Source organism: Poecilia reticulata, chromosome 16 (assembly GCF_904066995.2).
Source record: "Poecilia reticulata chromosome 16, P_reticulata-male-v2, whole genome shotgun sequence".
Classification (NCBI taxonomy): Eukaryota; Metazoa; Chordata; class Actinopteri; order Cyprinodontiformes; family Poeciliidae; genus Poecilia; species Poecilia reticulata.
The window spans coordinates 7,470,505-7,485,165 of NC_088845.1; the positions used below are offsets into that span (position 1 = coordinate 7,470,505).

At 41.1% G+C, this 14,661-nt stretch overlaps 1 protein-coding gene across 6 annotated transcripts in view; it reads left to right on the top strand.

Moving 5' to 3' along the window:
- The window catches only part of satb1b (SATB homeobox 1b), an 84,556-nt gene that overhangs the window by 29,953 nt on the left and 39,942 nt on the right, over positions 1-14,661 (top strand). For 4 of the 6 annotated variants that reach the window (XM_008431192.3, XM_008431190.3, XM_008431194.3 and 1 more), the window contains 3 exons: positions 1,687-1,810; positions 11,446-11,557; positions 13,839-13,916. In XM_008431192.3, coding sequence (XP_008429414.1) covers positions 1,687-1,810; positions 11,446-11,557; positions 13,839-13,916 — 314 coding nt within the window. The remainder of the gene's footprint in view (positions 1-1,686; positions 1,811-11,445; positions 11,558-13,838; positions 13,917-14,661) is intronic. The other 2 variants (XM_008431195.3, XM_081616981.1) reach the window with 1 other exon arrangement.

The window sequence follows — 14,661 nt, forward strand, 5'->3', positions numbered from 1 at the left end:
ACGTTTAATATCTCAGAGGTTTTGTCACTGTATTCACATTTCTGTTGAAGCCCTAATAGTCCCGTATTTTGCTGCTGAAAAGAATACACTCTCTATAAATTAATCCTACTGCAATTATTTAAATATAAAAACCATAATACAACAAAAAAATTTAGTTTTTGTTTCGTTTGTATTTTTTTAAATGGAAAAATCTGTAAAAACTTTGATCTTAAAAAGCAAACTGCTTCCTCTTACAAAGTCTGTTCAAAAACTAAATGGGTCACAATGATTTAAAAAACATGTTTTACCATTTTTATGAAATCATAGTTTAGGTTTTATCATTGTTTTTCAGACTCTTTTGCTGATGATAGGCCTGTCGCGATAAACGATAAATCAATTAATCGCACGATAAATTAAACCTATCAACCTCATTTTAATTATCGTCGTTATCGTCTCTTTCTGCCTTTTTTTTTCTTTCTGTTGATGACACTGAATGAAAAAATGCTCGGCTCTGGTCCTCTCTACTGACCGTCCCTTCCTCATTTCCTTACTGTAATGTCCAGCACACACTACACGAGTTGTCGGCCCCTTTTTCAAAACCTGAAAGACACATTAGTTGACAGAAATCCTAGGTATAATTGTTCGATCGGGTTCGATCGTGCCGTGCAATGTCCAACAATGGGCACAAAATAATGGCTACACGTCCAGTTAACTAATTTTAAAATCGGGCATTAATCAATGTTTTACTTGAATCTTCCTGTGATGAACGTGGCTAGTGCCAGCGTAAAGTCCTGACTGAATGAAAATCATTATAACCTATTTATGTCACGTTAATGAAGAATAGCTGAAAACCTACCGGGTTCATCAACTGCGGTAGCAATTTGGCTCCAACTCCTCCCCTTGTCATTTCTATATTCTTTGCACGAAATGATGAATAAATATTGATGTTGTTTCCACATATCATCTTCAATGTCCACTGGACTTCAGGTTGCGCCGTGTCAGCTGTTTGGGATTCCCCTCCATAATTTCCCCTTAGAAAGCACGGAGGAGAATCTGCGCTTTCTGATTGGCTACCTGCCACATTTAACAGGCTGCGTTAAGCTCCCAGTCGGGGAAAAACCCCGATTTAGATCAGAGCGGCCACGACAATCTACCGTAACCCACCACACACTACAGGATGATCGGTTACGAAATCACCAGCGACAATCTTAGATCGGCCAACGATCTAAGATTGTCATAAGGGAAGATGGGGGCAAAAAAATCGTGTAGTGTCTTCTCTATGTGGGTTTTTTGTTAATGGAGACTGAGAATCCATTTTATTTTTGGTTGTTTTGTTTATTTAATTTATCAATTCCAGCGTTATGTGTTCTATTGAAAATAAAGTGTATATCTATGGCAGGAAATCGCATGCATTATTAGTCATTTCCATGAGATCAGTGTCAGAAGGTCTTGAAACAATATTATCGTTTATCGCAATAATTTTTTAGACAATCGCTCAGCAAATTTAAGTGATTTAAAGTGCAAGCCAAGTAAATTCAGCTTTTTTAAACTGACTTGAGCTCCTAAAGGGGTAAATCTGCAGATAAATTCATATTTTTCAGTGGTTTTTTTGTGTGCTTTTTTTCATGATCCTCTCTCTCTACCCCTTGTCCTTCTCCATCCCTCCTCTCCCCTCCGTCTCCTGTGTGTTTTTTTGTTTCCTAACAGTTGTCCTAAGCTGGAGGACCTGCCGCCCGAGCAATGGAGCCACTCTACAGTAAGAAACGCCCTCAAGGAGTTACTCAAAGACATGAATCAGAGCTCTCTGGCTAAAGAATGCCCTTTATCACAGGTGCTGAAGCCCAATCCGCTTATTCAAAATTCCCCCCACCCCCCAAAAAAAGAGCAAAAGAAAGCAGAAAAATATCTCAACCTCACCCACCTCCCCTCCTTCCGCTACCATACCACACAACAAAACAAACACCCCTATCTCCATCACCTCCGTCTCTTATCTTTCACTTATCAAATGCCCTGAGTTTGATCCACTGGGAAAGAGAATTGGCATAGAAAATCCAAATCAATGGCCATTGTCGTCTGAATATTTTTTTTCCCTTTTTTTGCCGCCTACAAAACACACACACACACACACACCAAGAGACGTGCGTGCAGCGGCAGCCAAAAAACCAGAGGTGTTATTGAACATATGGTTATTGTTAGATAAACACTGGACCAATCCCAGAACGATCCGGATTGGGTTTTTTTTTTGCTCTCTTTTTTATTTTTATTTTGTCTTTTTAGTTCATTTCGTATCACTGCACTGGGCTGGAGAATTACACATTCACATGTTAGGTGTCACGCTGCGTGCCGAGAGGTTCAATAGAGCGCGCTTGCACTGATATTGTATTAAAAGGCAATGCAGTCGGTATATCATGGAGGCAGTGAATGGAAAGAAAAGGCTGCATATCTCGAAGTGTGTGTGTGGGGGGGTGTGCGTGTGTGTGTGTTGTGTTTGTGTGTTAGCTACTGTTCAGCAGGGCTTGTGTGTGTTTTCCTGGATTTGTTGGTGAAATATTCAGACTGTATCTGCGCTCTTTGAGGTTTTTAGCGAGCAGCCAGCTCTCCTCCCAGTCCACCGGATGGTCACCTGGAGACCCGGGTTTGTGCCGTGCGTATGCGCAAGAAGCTGCTTTCGGTGCATGTGTGTGTGTGCGTGGGTGTGTGTGTGTGTGTTTAGCTGGGCATGATGATGTAAAGAGTCCCTGGGTGGCGTTCAGGCGGAGCCCAGCCCGGTCTGGTAATCACCCTGTTTACGGTCCATATGTGAAGACGGCTCAGAGGAGAGCGCACACTAGCTCCGAGGATTTAACACACAAAGCACATTCAGTCTGTCTCAGACACAAATTCGCAAGACTGACACACACACAAGTTTCAGATTAAATTATCAGATTGCTTTTGTTTTTTGTTTTTTCCCTTTCAAGCCAATGTCTTTTGCTCCCACTTACCAGTTTAAATGCTATAAATCAACCCTAAATGCTCTGTTATGTAAAACCGAAGCTATCTCAGATATATATACACAACAGCAATGAGCTTACACAAGCTTACCCTGTGGAGGTTCCTACATTTTGCTACAGCAACACAATTCTAGGAGTTTTATTGGGATTTTAATGTGATAGAAGAGCATCCTAGTGAAGGAACATGATTTATTTCTGGACTCTCTTGAGCTGCAGGTCTTTTCCTCCATTTCTCTGCCAGCTCTGTCCGTCTCGAAGCTTAAATTTACATCCGTTCTTATTCGCCAGATACCTTGAGCATCTGTAAACAGCAATTTACAAATCTTGACACAGTCATTGTCAATTACATGTAGGTCTGGATTTTGACTGGCCTCTTTTTAACTCAAACATAGCTCTGCCCAAACCGTCCATTGGAAGGTGAGCCTGCATTGCCTCCTCTTTTGCTCTAATTTTCCTTCAAATTTGACCTTTCCCAACTGAAAGAAGGCATCTTTACCACATGATACTGAGCTTTAGTGTGGAAATATGTGTTTATACTAATGTAGAGGCCAACTTTACCAAACTTAGCATTTTGTAAGGAAGCCAATAATTAAAAATTTCCTCTACTTTCCTCTTGTTTGCTGTTCCTCTGGCTCACGCCTTTTCACAAACTTCAAACAGGACGTCTTTCCTCTGCGGGTTTGACAAATAGTTATCCTGTCGACAGATTCAGATTTGTGGCTCTCCAGTTTCTTGCCATTGGTTTCTTAACCTCTTCTTTTATTAATTACCTTCCTTATCCTGTTTTTCACTTAGACAGGAAAGTTTTGGGAAGGTTGGAGGTTAACCTCTTACCATTTTCAGATGATGTGCTGAGCAAAGCCATGGGAGATGTTCAAAGTTTAGATTATCATTTAATAACGCACCCTGTGTCCGTCAGTCTTCATCATGCTGTTAGAATAGAATAGAATAGAAAAGAATAAGGTAAATTCAAGTAACAGGCAGATGGAAGCATGTTCAGATTAAAAGAAATGTACAATTAAGCAAAACATTCATGCATGTTTGTGCACAAAAACAACAAATTATTTACAACAAACAGAAAACTGCAAATACCAGCAAGGATCGAAACACTTATTCAGTTTTTTGGGAGCAGTGATGTTTAAGGATCTTCTGTTATGCACCTTTGTGCATCGAGGATTCAGCAATCTGTCACTGTAAGAGTTTCTGTTCAGCAGCAGCTTCATGCATGGGGTGGGAGACATCGTCCACCTGCACTGGGTTGATGGGCGTCCTACAACATAGGTGGTGTTATGATGCAATATCGACTTTTTGGAGCTTTATATCCTGTTATGATGCCATTCCCTATGAAATTCATGCATGTGTGAGAAGTCCCACCTATTTTCCCAAAGCTCCACCTTGGAGCACCTCTACCCTGCTCCTCTCCCCCTCTGCTCCTCCAGACTAGTGGCAGCAGCAGCAATTGGCAAACACCTGGTGGAACTGCGCGTCTGCTGAGCTCATTATAGGAAGTGCTTCTCACTCCAATGCTGCCAAGAACAGCATAAAGGAGACGCATTGGTGTGACTATGTGCTGAAGGGGGAGTGTGAGAAAAGGTAGGAGCTTCTTAAAGAGACACAGGCCAATTTCAAGGCATCAGATTGGGCTACATGCAAAGTAAAATATCTATTAAGTTGTTTTTGATACATACAGTGTTTTTATAACAACAAGTTGCTCAGTTGTGCAATAAAATGGAAGATGCATTATACCCTCCGTTTAACGTTGAGCTTATCTAACTGCTTCATCTCAGCTGCAGATAAGCTGCAGTGCCAACGTTCCAGACCACTGAAGATGGCTGATGCCACCGCAGAGTCAAAAACCACCTCAAAAGACATCGACTGATGGTGTCCAAGAAACCCCTTAGGCCTTCGATTGGCTGTATTTATAATACAATTGGATTCTGATTGCTAATTCGGTGGCGTTTGATGGGAGTTGGTTGATTTTATTGAGGCAACAATACTTTCCGGAATTTTATTCTGCAAACCACTCTATCAATTTGAAATTTCTGGCTTGGGTTTGTTAGAACATGTCCTGATGATCCAATTGTATCTAAGAGACGGCTGCTATGACGGCGTTTGACATCTGTTACTCTGTGGGGGCCGCATGTGTCCGGCTACCCCCACCCAGCCGTTTGCTCCCTGATAAACACTCTCCCCGGCTCCCAGGCCCCTACCCTGCAAGGTTTCAACCAAAGCCAGCGAGGGCTGTGGGAGGAGAAAGGGGCGTAGTGGGAGGGAACGGGAGACTGGCACCTTTTTTAGGATTAGTGTTTCCCTGATATTCTGCTGTGTAATCCCAAAGCAAAAGGCGAGGTTAACAGATGACAGGATGGCTGCGAGTGAGTGAGCAAGCAAGCCCACCTCTGAACAGCTCTCAGAGGAGACGGAGGAGAAGAAAACGCTTTATTATTGTTGTTATTGCGTGAAATTCTTCTTTTGTGTTCTGCGACGTCAAATCTTTAATTTCACTCTTTGTGTGTTTGAACGCTGTTCTCACTCCTCAAGCAATTGGCTGTGACCCACAGCGGCTCTTAAACATTAACGGGTAATGACTCGAAGAAGCATCCGCAAAATTAAACTTCTCATCGAACAATCAGCTGCTAGGACTGCAGCTAATTATTTTAGTTACTGACTATTCTGACGATTAATCAATTAATCGGATAAAAATAATTGGCACTCTATAGATTTTTTTATTTAATAATAAAACGTGAAAAGCTCAGCCCTTTCTGCTTGACTTTACATCAAAACATTATAGGACTAATCTATTGATTATTTTTTGGATTAACTGATTAATAATTGGGTCGTAAAAGGTGCTTAATAAGATATTTTTTAACAGAATTTGAATCAGGTGATGATAAAATTATACCGCTTTTTAATCTTGCATACAAATGTCGATATTTTTCTGCAGTTTTGGCTTAATTACTGCTCTGAGTGTGTTGTTTTTTGACCTTGTTTACTCCAATTAATAATGAATCGATTACTAAATTAGTTGACGATTATTTCAATATTTGATTGAAAACGATTAATCGTTTCAGCCGTACTCATAATTAATGACAAACTGATCTACATGAATCTGGTCTTTAAGAACTATTGATGATCCGTTTCTGATCTTAAATGCAGAATATATATGTACCGTTTATGGCTTAATTACTGCTCTCAGTATGTTGTTTTTCAGCAAATGTCATGTTTTTGAGTCTCCAGTTAGCGATTAATCGATTACTAAATTGGTTGACAATTATTTCAAAAATGATTAATCCGACTAATCGTTTCAGGTATAGATGCTACCAAGCTTAGAAACCCCATACCCTCGTTTGGTTTGCAGAAACTATGGCAACAAACGAGAATTTCCCCCCTTCCACTCTCTCGCTGAGCTGCCCCTGATGCACCAGCTGCTGCGTCGTGTAGCAGCAAAGTCATCAAAATGCCATCTTTGCGAGGCCTTCACCACCTCGGCTGCCACAGGCGCAACCTGGCTGCCAGTGCGTGGCGTCTCTGTGTGGCGGCGGCGGTGGAGGGTGGGGGTCATCCCAGTTGAGATGAATATGTGCCATAATTGAGCTCTGTTAGATGTTGGCGAGCGGCGAGGCGCAGTGTCGCAAATAGGATTCGCTTTTTCCCAATTGATTCAGGCAACCGGCGCAATCTGTGTGTGTGTGTGTGTGTGTGTGTGTGCATGTGTGCACAGTACCTGGTTGCTGCACTGCGATCCACTTACACACACACGCAGACACACACTTCTCTCTCTCTTCCTGTCTCCTATGTCGGGGAGTGGAGTAGATGTTGGGGACCGATAGTAGCCCAGTGCCACTTCCTGGTCTTGCCGATAAGGGCTCTGTGCTGCAGATGGCTATCATTTAAAGGGTCCACATACACACACACACACAACACATGAACACACATGCAGGCACAGAGGCAGAGTTACTACCTGTTGACACACAGAAGCTCAGCCCTCCCGCTGGCTCCTCAGTGGAAGCAGAGGCGCTGGTTATCTGCTTGATTTCACTTAGTGCGTCTGCATGTGTGTGTGACAGAGCAGTGGGGGGACGCAGAATAGGTGTGTGTGTGTGTTGTTTCTCCTCACACATACAGGCTGGGCCCCCTGTGAGAGGTAGAGTGATGTATTGAGGGAGAGGGCTGATTAATGAGGAGCGTTTATTAGAACATCTGTGTCAAAGATGGCGGAGGAAGAGGGAGCGAGAGAAAGAGAGAGAGGGAGATCTGCAGGCCTCTTGTTTGTTGCCTGGAGCCGCCTTAGCCCAGATATACTGTAAATAAAACATGGCAGGCTAGAGGAGAGGAGTTCATTATCCCAGCCCCCCTGAACTAAAAGGAGAACTGTATTCACTTTAAATTTAGCCTTTTCAGGTGGATATTTGGGCTGCTGGAACCAGGTTAAACTGGATTGCATGGTTCACTGCCAGGTACGCCATTTATCATCCAGAATATTCCCATCTCTACCCCCCCCCCCCGAGCTAAAACACACGGCAGGAAACCAGGCCGGCTTCGCCACTTCCCAAGGAATCGACCACAAAAGGTTGAACTACTATTTATTCTTTGCTAATAACAATATTGCGTAAACTCTAAAGAAGGAAGTGCTTCATACATAAATGTATGACCCATTAAAAAGCTAATTCTGACTTCCTAACCCCAACCTGAACTCCATCAGGGTTTTTTTATTGAATGAAGCCTTTTCAATAAATCTATAAAGGACCGCTTTGTTATACTGTTGAAGTCCGACTGCAGACCTCTCTGCCCCCCGTCTCCCCCCTCTTGTTTTTCATCATGGCGGGATGATGCACCACAACATGCTTGGCACAGATTCACACCCAGCTGCAGTCGCCAATGTGACTCTGCTCAGCTGTCTTCATTTTTCCCAGAAATATTAAGATAAAATCAGCTTCTGAAAGTGTGCTCACCATCTGCTCCACACAGTATAGATTAGTTATGTTTTATTTTCACAGTGTTGTGAACCATTTTCTCAACATTTAAATGTTTTCTACCACAATCAAGATCTTCTACTGACTACTCTCATTGTTCTTTCCGCCGGTGTCTTTCTGAAGTTTTTGTTGTGTCGTTCCAGCTTTATAAAATGAATTAACTTTCAAGTGGGGTTCTATTAAAACACCATGAGCAATCAATATCCTAACTGCAACAGATAACAGTCTTATCCACTTTAATTTGATCATTGGAATAAGTTTTAGATCTGACATGTTACAGTTTGAACAGAAAAGTGGTTTTCTAACAATCTAAGAAGTTCAGCAAAAAAGACTTATCGTATTTTCCGCACCATAAGGCGCACCGGATTATTAGGCGCACCTTCAATAAATGGCCTATTTTAAAACTTTTTTTCATATATAAGGCGCACCACATTATACGGCGCATAGAATAGACGCAATTTGTTCCATTCTCTACAAATGTGTATGTGCAATAATAAAGAAGTGGTCCCCCAGTACTTTATATAGTAGGCTGCCCCAGTCATTGTTTCACTCACGGTGTTGGTGTTGCAATATTGTGCCCAACTGCTTTCTGGGTAACACAGACCAAACGACACACTGCCGCCACAGTCTCTGTCTCTCTTCCCCGCTCCCCTCCTCGGTCGGGGAGAAGAGCCTTCCGCAACTGGGCCGGGGCGTGGCCGGACGATGGTCACCCTTCTCCGTTCGCGCACAGCATGTTGGTGGAGAACGTGGTGCTACATGACCTGCAGACGACCTGATTCTAGACGGTCGGTAGGTAGATAGGTCAGTCAAACTTTATTAACAAACCAGCGTTCTGACAACTATCCCAGCATGCACCGCTTCTTCTACGGGTGAAAATGAAGTTGGCGGCTGCTTACCGTAGTTGCGAGACCTGTTGTGGCTCAATATTGGTCCATATATAAGGCGCACCGGATTATAAGGTGCACTGTTGGCTTATAATCCGTTGGCTTAAATTGAAGGTTTTTAGGTGCACCTTATAGTGCGGAAAATACGGTATTTTATTTTCTGGTTCTTGGGTGTCCCGTTTACTGATATCATCCTGGGCAACTGCCCACATCAAAAATTGCCTCTACCAACTACCAAAACTCCAACTACTTGGAGTTTTTCAGTTTTCCAAAGGGAAATCCAACTTCGAATGGGTTTCTGATCGATTTTTCCGACCAGGAAGTCAGAATTTCCCAGTTCCAAGTAAAACTGGAATGCAGCATAAAACTCTGCGGTCAGATCGTATTAACAGTAGTGGCACTTTAATTGCATTGCATTATAAGTAAGATCAGACTGGAATCTGTTTTAGATTGGTTTAAATATACATTTCTGGTTTAACATTTGTGGTTTATTGGTTCCTTGTAGATAAACTGAATTGAATTCAAAGGAAATGAAGTGATGCAGTTCTCAGTATTCACGGTTAGATCCTTGTGATACTTTGTGGGAAGTTGCAGAGAATGTCTCTGGAATGTGAAAAATGTAACAGAAAAACATTTTGGGAGACTGCAAAGAAGCTTTAGTGTCTTTACAGTGAAGGAGACGATGGAGAGAACAACTGGCTGTTTTTCTGCTGTCCAGTGTTTTCTTTTAGACGAGTTTAAGCTTCACACTGCATTTTGATACCATCTTACAAGGTTGTCTTACATAGTTCAACAACAATTTCCTGCCAAACTAGATTAACCATCAGCAAGATAAAACTAAGGCGTGTTATTAAAGACTTTTGGCAGACTGTACTAATTTGAAGTAAAGGTCAACGACGGTTTTATTTAAGAAACCATTGTTGTCTTATCTGTAACTTAATGGGACATTTCAGACCTTTTTAAAGTCTGGTTCTGCTGGGATGTTGGCTGATTAATATTTTACCTGCAGTAGACAGGCCAAAATGAAAGCTGATTTCTGTCTCATCAAAAACTCCAGTCTTGTAAACATAAACTGCAAAATAAGGTTTGTACCTTTAAACAGTTCTGGTGATTTATGTAGACGTTCATGGTGATTTACACCAAATTTGGCGTTGCGCTGCGATTAACATCAACCTTCCAAAAAGCCTGCAAAAGGGGAAAGAATGGAGAACCTGCTGGTGCAGAAAAGGGGTTACAAGAACTGGTTCTTATCTCAGTTGCTTCTTATTCACACACTATAAGCAATTTGTTGTTTTGAAGGCATGAACCACAGTCTGTCAGAAGTTTGAGCTAGAATGCAGCAGAAAACCTCAGCTGAACCATGTGTTTTGGTCAGACTTTGTATTTTAACCCAAAGTAACAAACAGTCCAGCTGAGTCTGACTTGAAACGAAACCTCAACCTCATCCACACTGTTAGGTACAGTGGTGGATCTGTGCTGCTGTGGGCCTTTCCCATGTGAAATGTGTCTGGCAAATTAAGCATATTGAGCTTTATTTACATTCGTAGCAGGAAAATCCAGTTTGTTTTGCCACCTGTATATAAAAAAGTCCTTATTACGTGTTCAGATCATTTATAAAATTATATCTGCAGGTCTTTTAACATGATTTGTCTTCACTTTGCTCTAACTACTTCTGCAGAGATCTACCAGTCAAAACCTCTTAACAGAACCTTACATGAAATAAATCTGAAGTATCCCTTTAATACAAAAGGTCAGGAGTTCAGAGTTGCTCTGACCTTTTTGATGGCACAGCTGTTGGCTTTTTCCTCCCCGTTCTGCGCGGAGAAGCTGAAGCCAGAAAAGCAGAATTATGCTGAAACAGTTGGTTTGTGCTCGTTCTGCCAGAAGGTCCCCCGCACAAAACCTCCGAGCGCATATATTATAGAAAACGATAAAGATGGCATACCTATAATTTGAAAACAGATGGTTTGGTTCTTTTGAATATTTATAACAATCAAAAACATTTTTTCTTTCTGCATTCACCCGGAGGCTGGCGAGGTGTTAAAACGCTCGTTTTAATGAAACTGCATGGGGATTTAATAAATGGGGCTTTTGTTTGTCTCAGGTTGGAGGTAAATGTTGAGAGAGCAGAGAGTCAACTGTATAGGGAGAGTCGGCGTCACAGAGCGACATGCTCGCTGCGGACCCCGACCCGCTTGAAGTTTTTTGTCTCCAACAGATTGCGCAAATAAAAATAAAAAGATTCGTATTCGCTCACATGAAACACCTCCACAGCTGTTGGTGCTTAATACATTGCTATGTTCCTTTTGAAGGTAAATATTCTTGTTCTTGATTAATAATACCCACACTGCAAAAGACAAACTCTGTGGCATTTGATAAAAAAATAAATAAAAATAACAGATTAAACCTTGTTTCATGTAATTTCTTGTGCGTTTGGAAGGAAAGAATCGTACACATCTGCATGTCTTACACTTTTATCCTCCCCTGTATTTTATTTGCTTTGACAAGCGACAGTGTTGCTGCATGTTCCACCAGCTCTAATATTATGTCTGTATTTTCCACAGTGAGAATCTAAAAGTCTCTCCCGCTCTCTCTCAATCAATCTCTCTCTTTCAGAGTATGATTTCCTCCATTGTGAACAGCACTTACTATGCAAATGTGTCGGCGGCAAAGTGTCAGGAATTTGGGCGCTGGTATAAACATTTCAAGAAGACAAAAGATATGATGGGTAAGCAAAACGGAGGGGCGCAAAGTATGGCGCTCACACTTTTGTCTCTGCATACAGACACACACGCACACACACTTTTTAACACACACTCGCACCAGTCATCATCACAATATGTCCCCTATCCAAACGGCTCTTTGTCTTCCTGCTGTTGAACGCTACACAGATACATTTTTATCTTGTTATCTAATATTTCAAGGTCAAAAGGACTTACAACCATTGGAATAAGAAAGTACACCGTTTCTCAGCTCCATGGTGTTGTTTATTAGGACATTAGAAATGATCTGGTCAAAAAAACATGTAAATATAACCTTTGTTGTTGGCATTATTAAGGTAGGAATGGAAAATATGTTTGTGGAAAATCTTAGTGGACCCTTTTGGGTTGTGACCTCTATAAAAGCAGGAGTGTTTACTGTTTGCTGGTCTGGATGTGTGTTACCTCAACGCCACGTTAGGAAGACTCAGCAGTAGCTTTAGAGGAGCTTCTCATCAATCCTGGAAGGCTTATGAAACTCTTCATGAACAATTTAAAGTCCATGATTCTACATCCATTAATGCAAAACGTTTAAGTCGTTTGCTAATCTTCATGGAAAAGTTTTTTCCCAGAAAAACTCAACCTCACCTTCTGAAAAATGTTAAAATGATACCAACAGCTTCATCCCAGACTCTCCAGGCCTCAGATAGCTTGGTGGATGTTAATGTTCATGTCAGGACAGTTTGTGAAAACAACAACACGTCTGCATTTATAAAGTGCTTCGGATTCTGTTTTCACACCTGAGAGTCCGGTAGACTCGGTTCAACTGAGGACCAAAGTTGCAACATTTCTTAAATTTTCAGCTGATTCGATTGTGTGAAATGATTTAAGCTAATTCAAAAACCTGTTCACCCCCTCGCCTGTGGGGACGCTGCACCAAGAACTACTGAGGGAAACAACGTGAAAACCTCTGAAGAAGACACAGAGGGCGACTTATTTCTTCACAAAATGCAAAGAATGGAGTTTTGGCGGTTGTTGGATTTTCTCTTAATTGGGTCTGTTCAGTTTTTTCCACAATCAGCTTTTCCATTTTGCTCCTCGTATTTTGTGTAATTAATAACAGCATTTTGGAAACTTTTGCTTGTGTTTTGTAAACTTGATGTCAGTTTCATTTTTAATTACCATATTTTCCACACTAAAAGTCACACTTATTTTCATAGTTTGTCTTGTTCTGCGACTTATACATGTTTTTATTTTTGGACTGATGCATTAAATATTAATTAATATCGATATGAACCAAGGATTAAACATTAGCGTCTGCAGCACAAGGAAAGCTAGCTGAAAATGTCTAAATAAATGTGACTAAATGTCACTTAAATGTGTCTAATGCACATAAATGTTTTTTCCCTCTTTGTGTCACATTTTTTGATTGTAACTTTTACTCTTTATCAATTTATTGTGCAGAAAATACGGAAGGTGGGCAGGGTGTGCTTTCTTTCTCTCAGTTACTGCATCTCAAAATGAGCTATTATTACCACAACCAACAAACATTTCTGAACATTTTCTTTTTATGCTTTGTGTAACTCTGTGAATAAAAGGCAGCAATGGCTTTAACTGTCCACTACCTCATCTGGAATTAAATTAGATTTCTTATCTACCTCTCTACCAATGCATTACTTTATATAATCTAAAAAAAATACCCTTTGACCTGCCAGGAAATGGGGGTCATATAATGCCAGTTCCACCAAAGCTGGAGATAGTTATCAGATATACGTTTCTGTAGTTTTATTAAGCGGAGCAGCTCTGTGCTGAGGAACCTGTAGGGCAGCAGGCAATGGTGAGATATTAGTTTTAGTAATCTGTTGAGCTGAATCTTTTTTTTTTTTTGCCAGGATGCTATTCCTCACAGCGATGACAGACGAGATTCTTTATCAAAAATGTTTTCACATCCTGCATGCAAACGGTGTGCTGCGATCATATTTTATCTGATCCTTTTAAAGTGACAACGTACACCGGGTACATTATTTACTTCAGAGCCGCTGTTCTTGTGTTTTCTCTTGCTTCACTCCCACACGTTTTCTGTCACACTTGTTTTCTATCCGGTTTTATGTTCCTCAGACGGGGAGCTGCTGCAGCTGCCAGTCTGGCCTTTTTGTAGTGATGCTGATGCTTTTTATTCCTGCGTAGCTGGAAGTGGGAGAGACAATCTGTAGAAAGCCTTAACCCCTGTGTTTCTCTCCTCACGCCTGCACGGCGTGGTGTGTGTGTGCGTGTGCGTGTGTGTGTCTCTGTGTGTATTCGCCCGTGCAGGCATGCGCCAACCCTCCCAGCTGGAGGGCTACCTGGGGACGTGTGTCCTCCGTGAGAGCCCGCGTGCCAATACGCTAGGTAGGTTACAGCATGGGCACACACACACGCTTAAAACACACACATTAATAACCTGCAGCTTTACTGTAACCCAACCACAATACCTGCAAGTTTAGCTCCTGTTTTCCCAAGGTTAACTGTAAATCTCCATTTCAAACTTTAATAGAAGAAACAGTCACCCACTCAGTATTTGAGAAGCAACATTTTATTCCTAAATGCATAAACTAAAATAGTTACCTTCTGACTCTCCTAACTAGAATTTTAATTAAAATCTTATTTCTGGTTCTAAAAAGCAATTCATGCTAATTTAAAGTCATGCAGAAATGAAACATGAGTCACTTTAAGAGCTCTTTTCCTCCATGAAAGCTGAAACTTGTCAAACATTCTACCTTAACTTAGAAAAGAAATCTCATAATGTACTATTTCAAATGCTTGATTTTATTTTGAGTAGATTTCAGAGGGACAGTGATATTTTAGGGAATTTGATCTGGAGGCTCAACTAATATTATTGTTAACACGTAAAAGTATTCACACCTCTGGGATTATTTGTAAAAACAACAGGTAATTTGTGATGTGAAAGAAAAAGGAATCGTTTTAATTTTTTTTCAAGGAAACTGAAAAGTACAGTGTGCTGCTTGTTTTAGAAACGCAACAGAGATAAAATACAAGAAGTTTAAAGTTTAGTTAAGTTGTGAAAAAGGTCTGACTGAAACTCTTTGAAAAGAAAAGATAAAAGCTTTCAGTCACTCCGCACTTCCTTTCCACT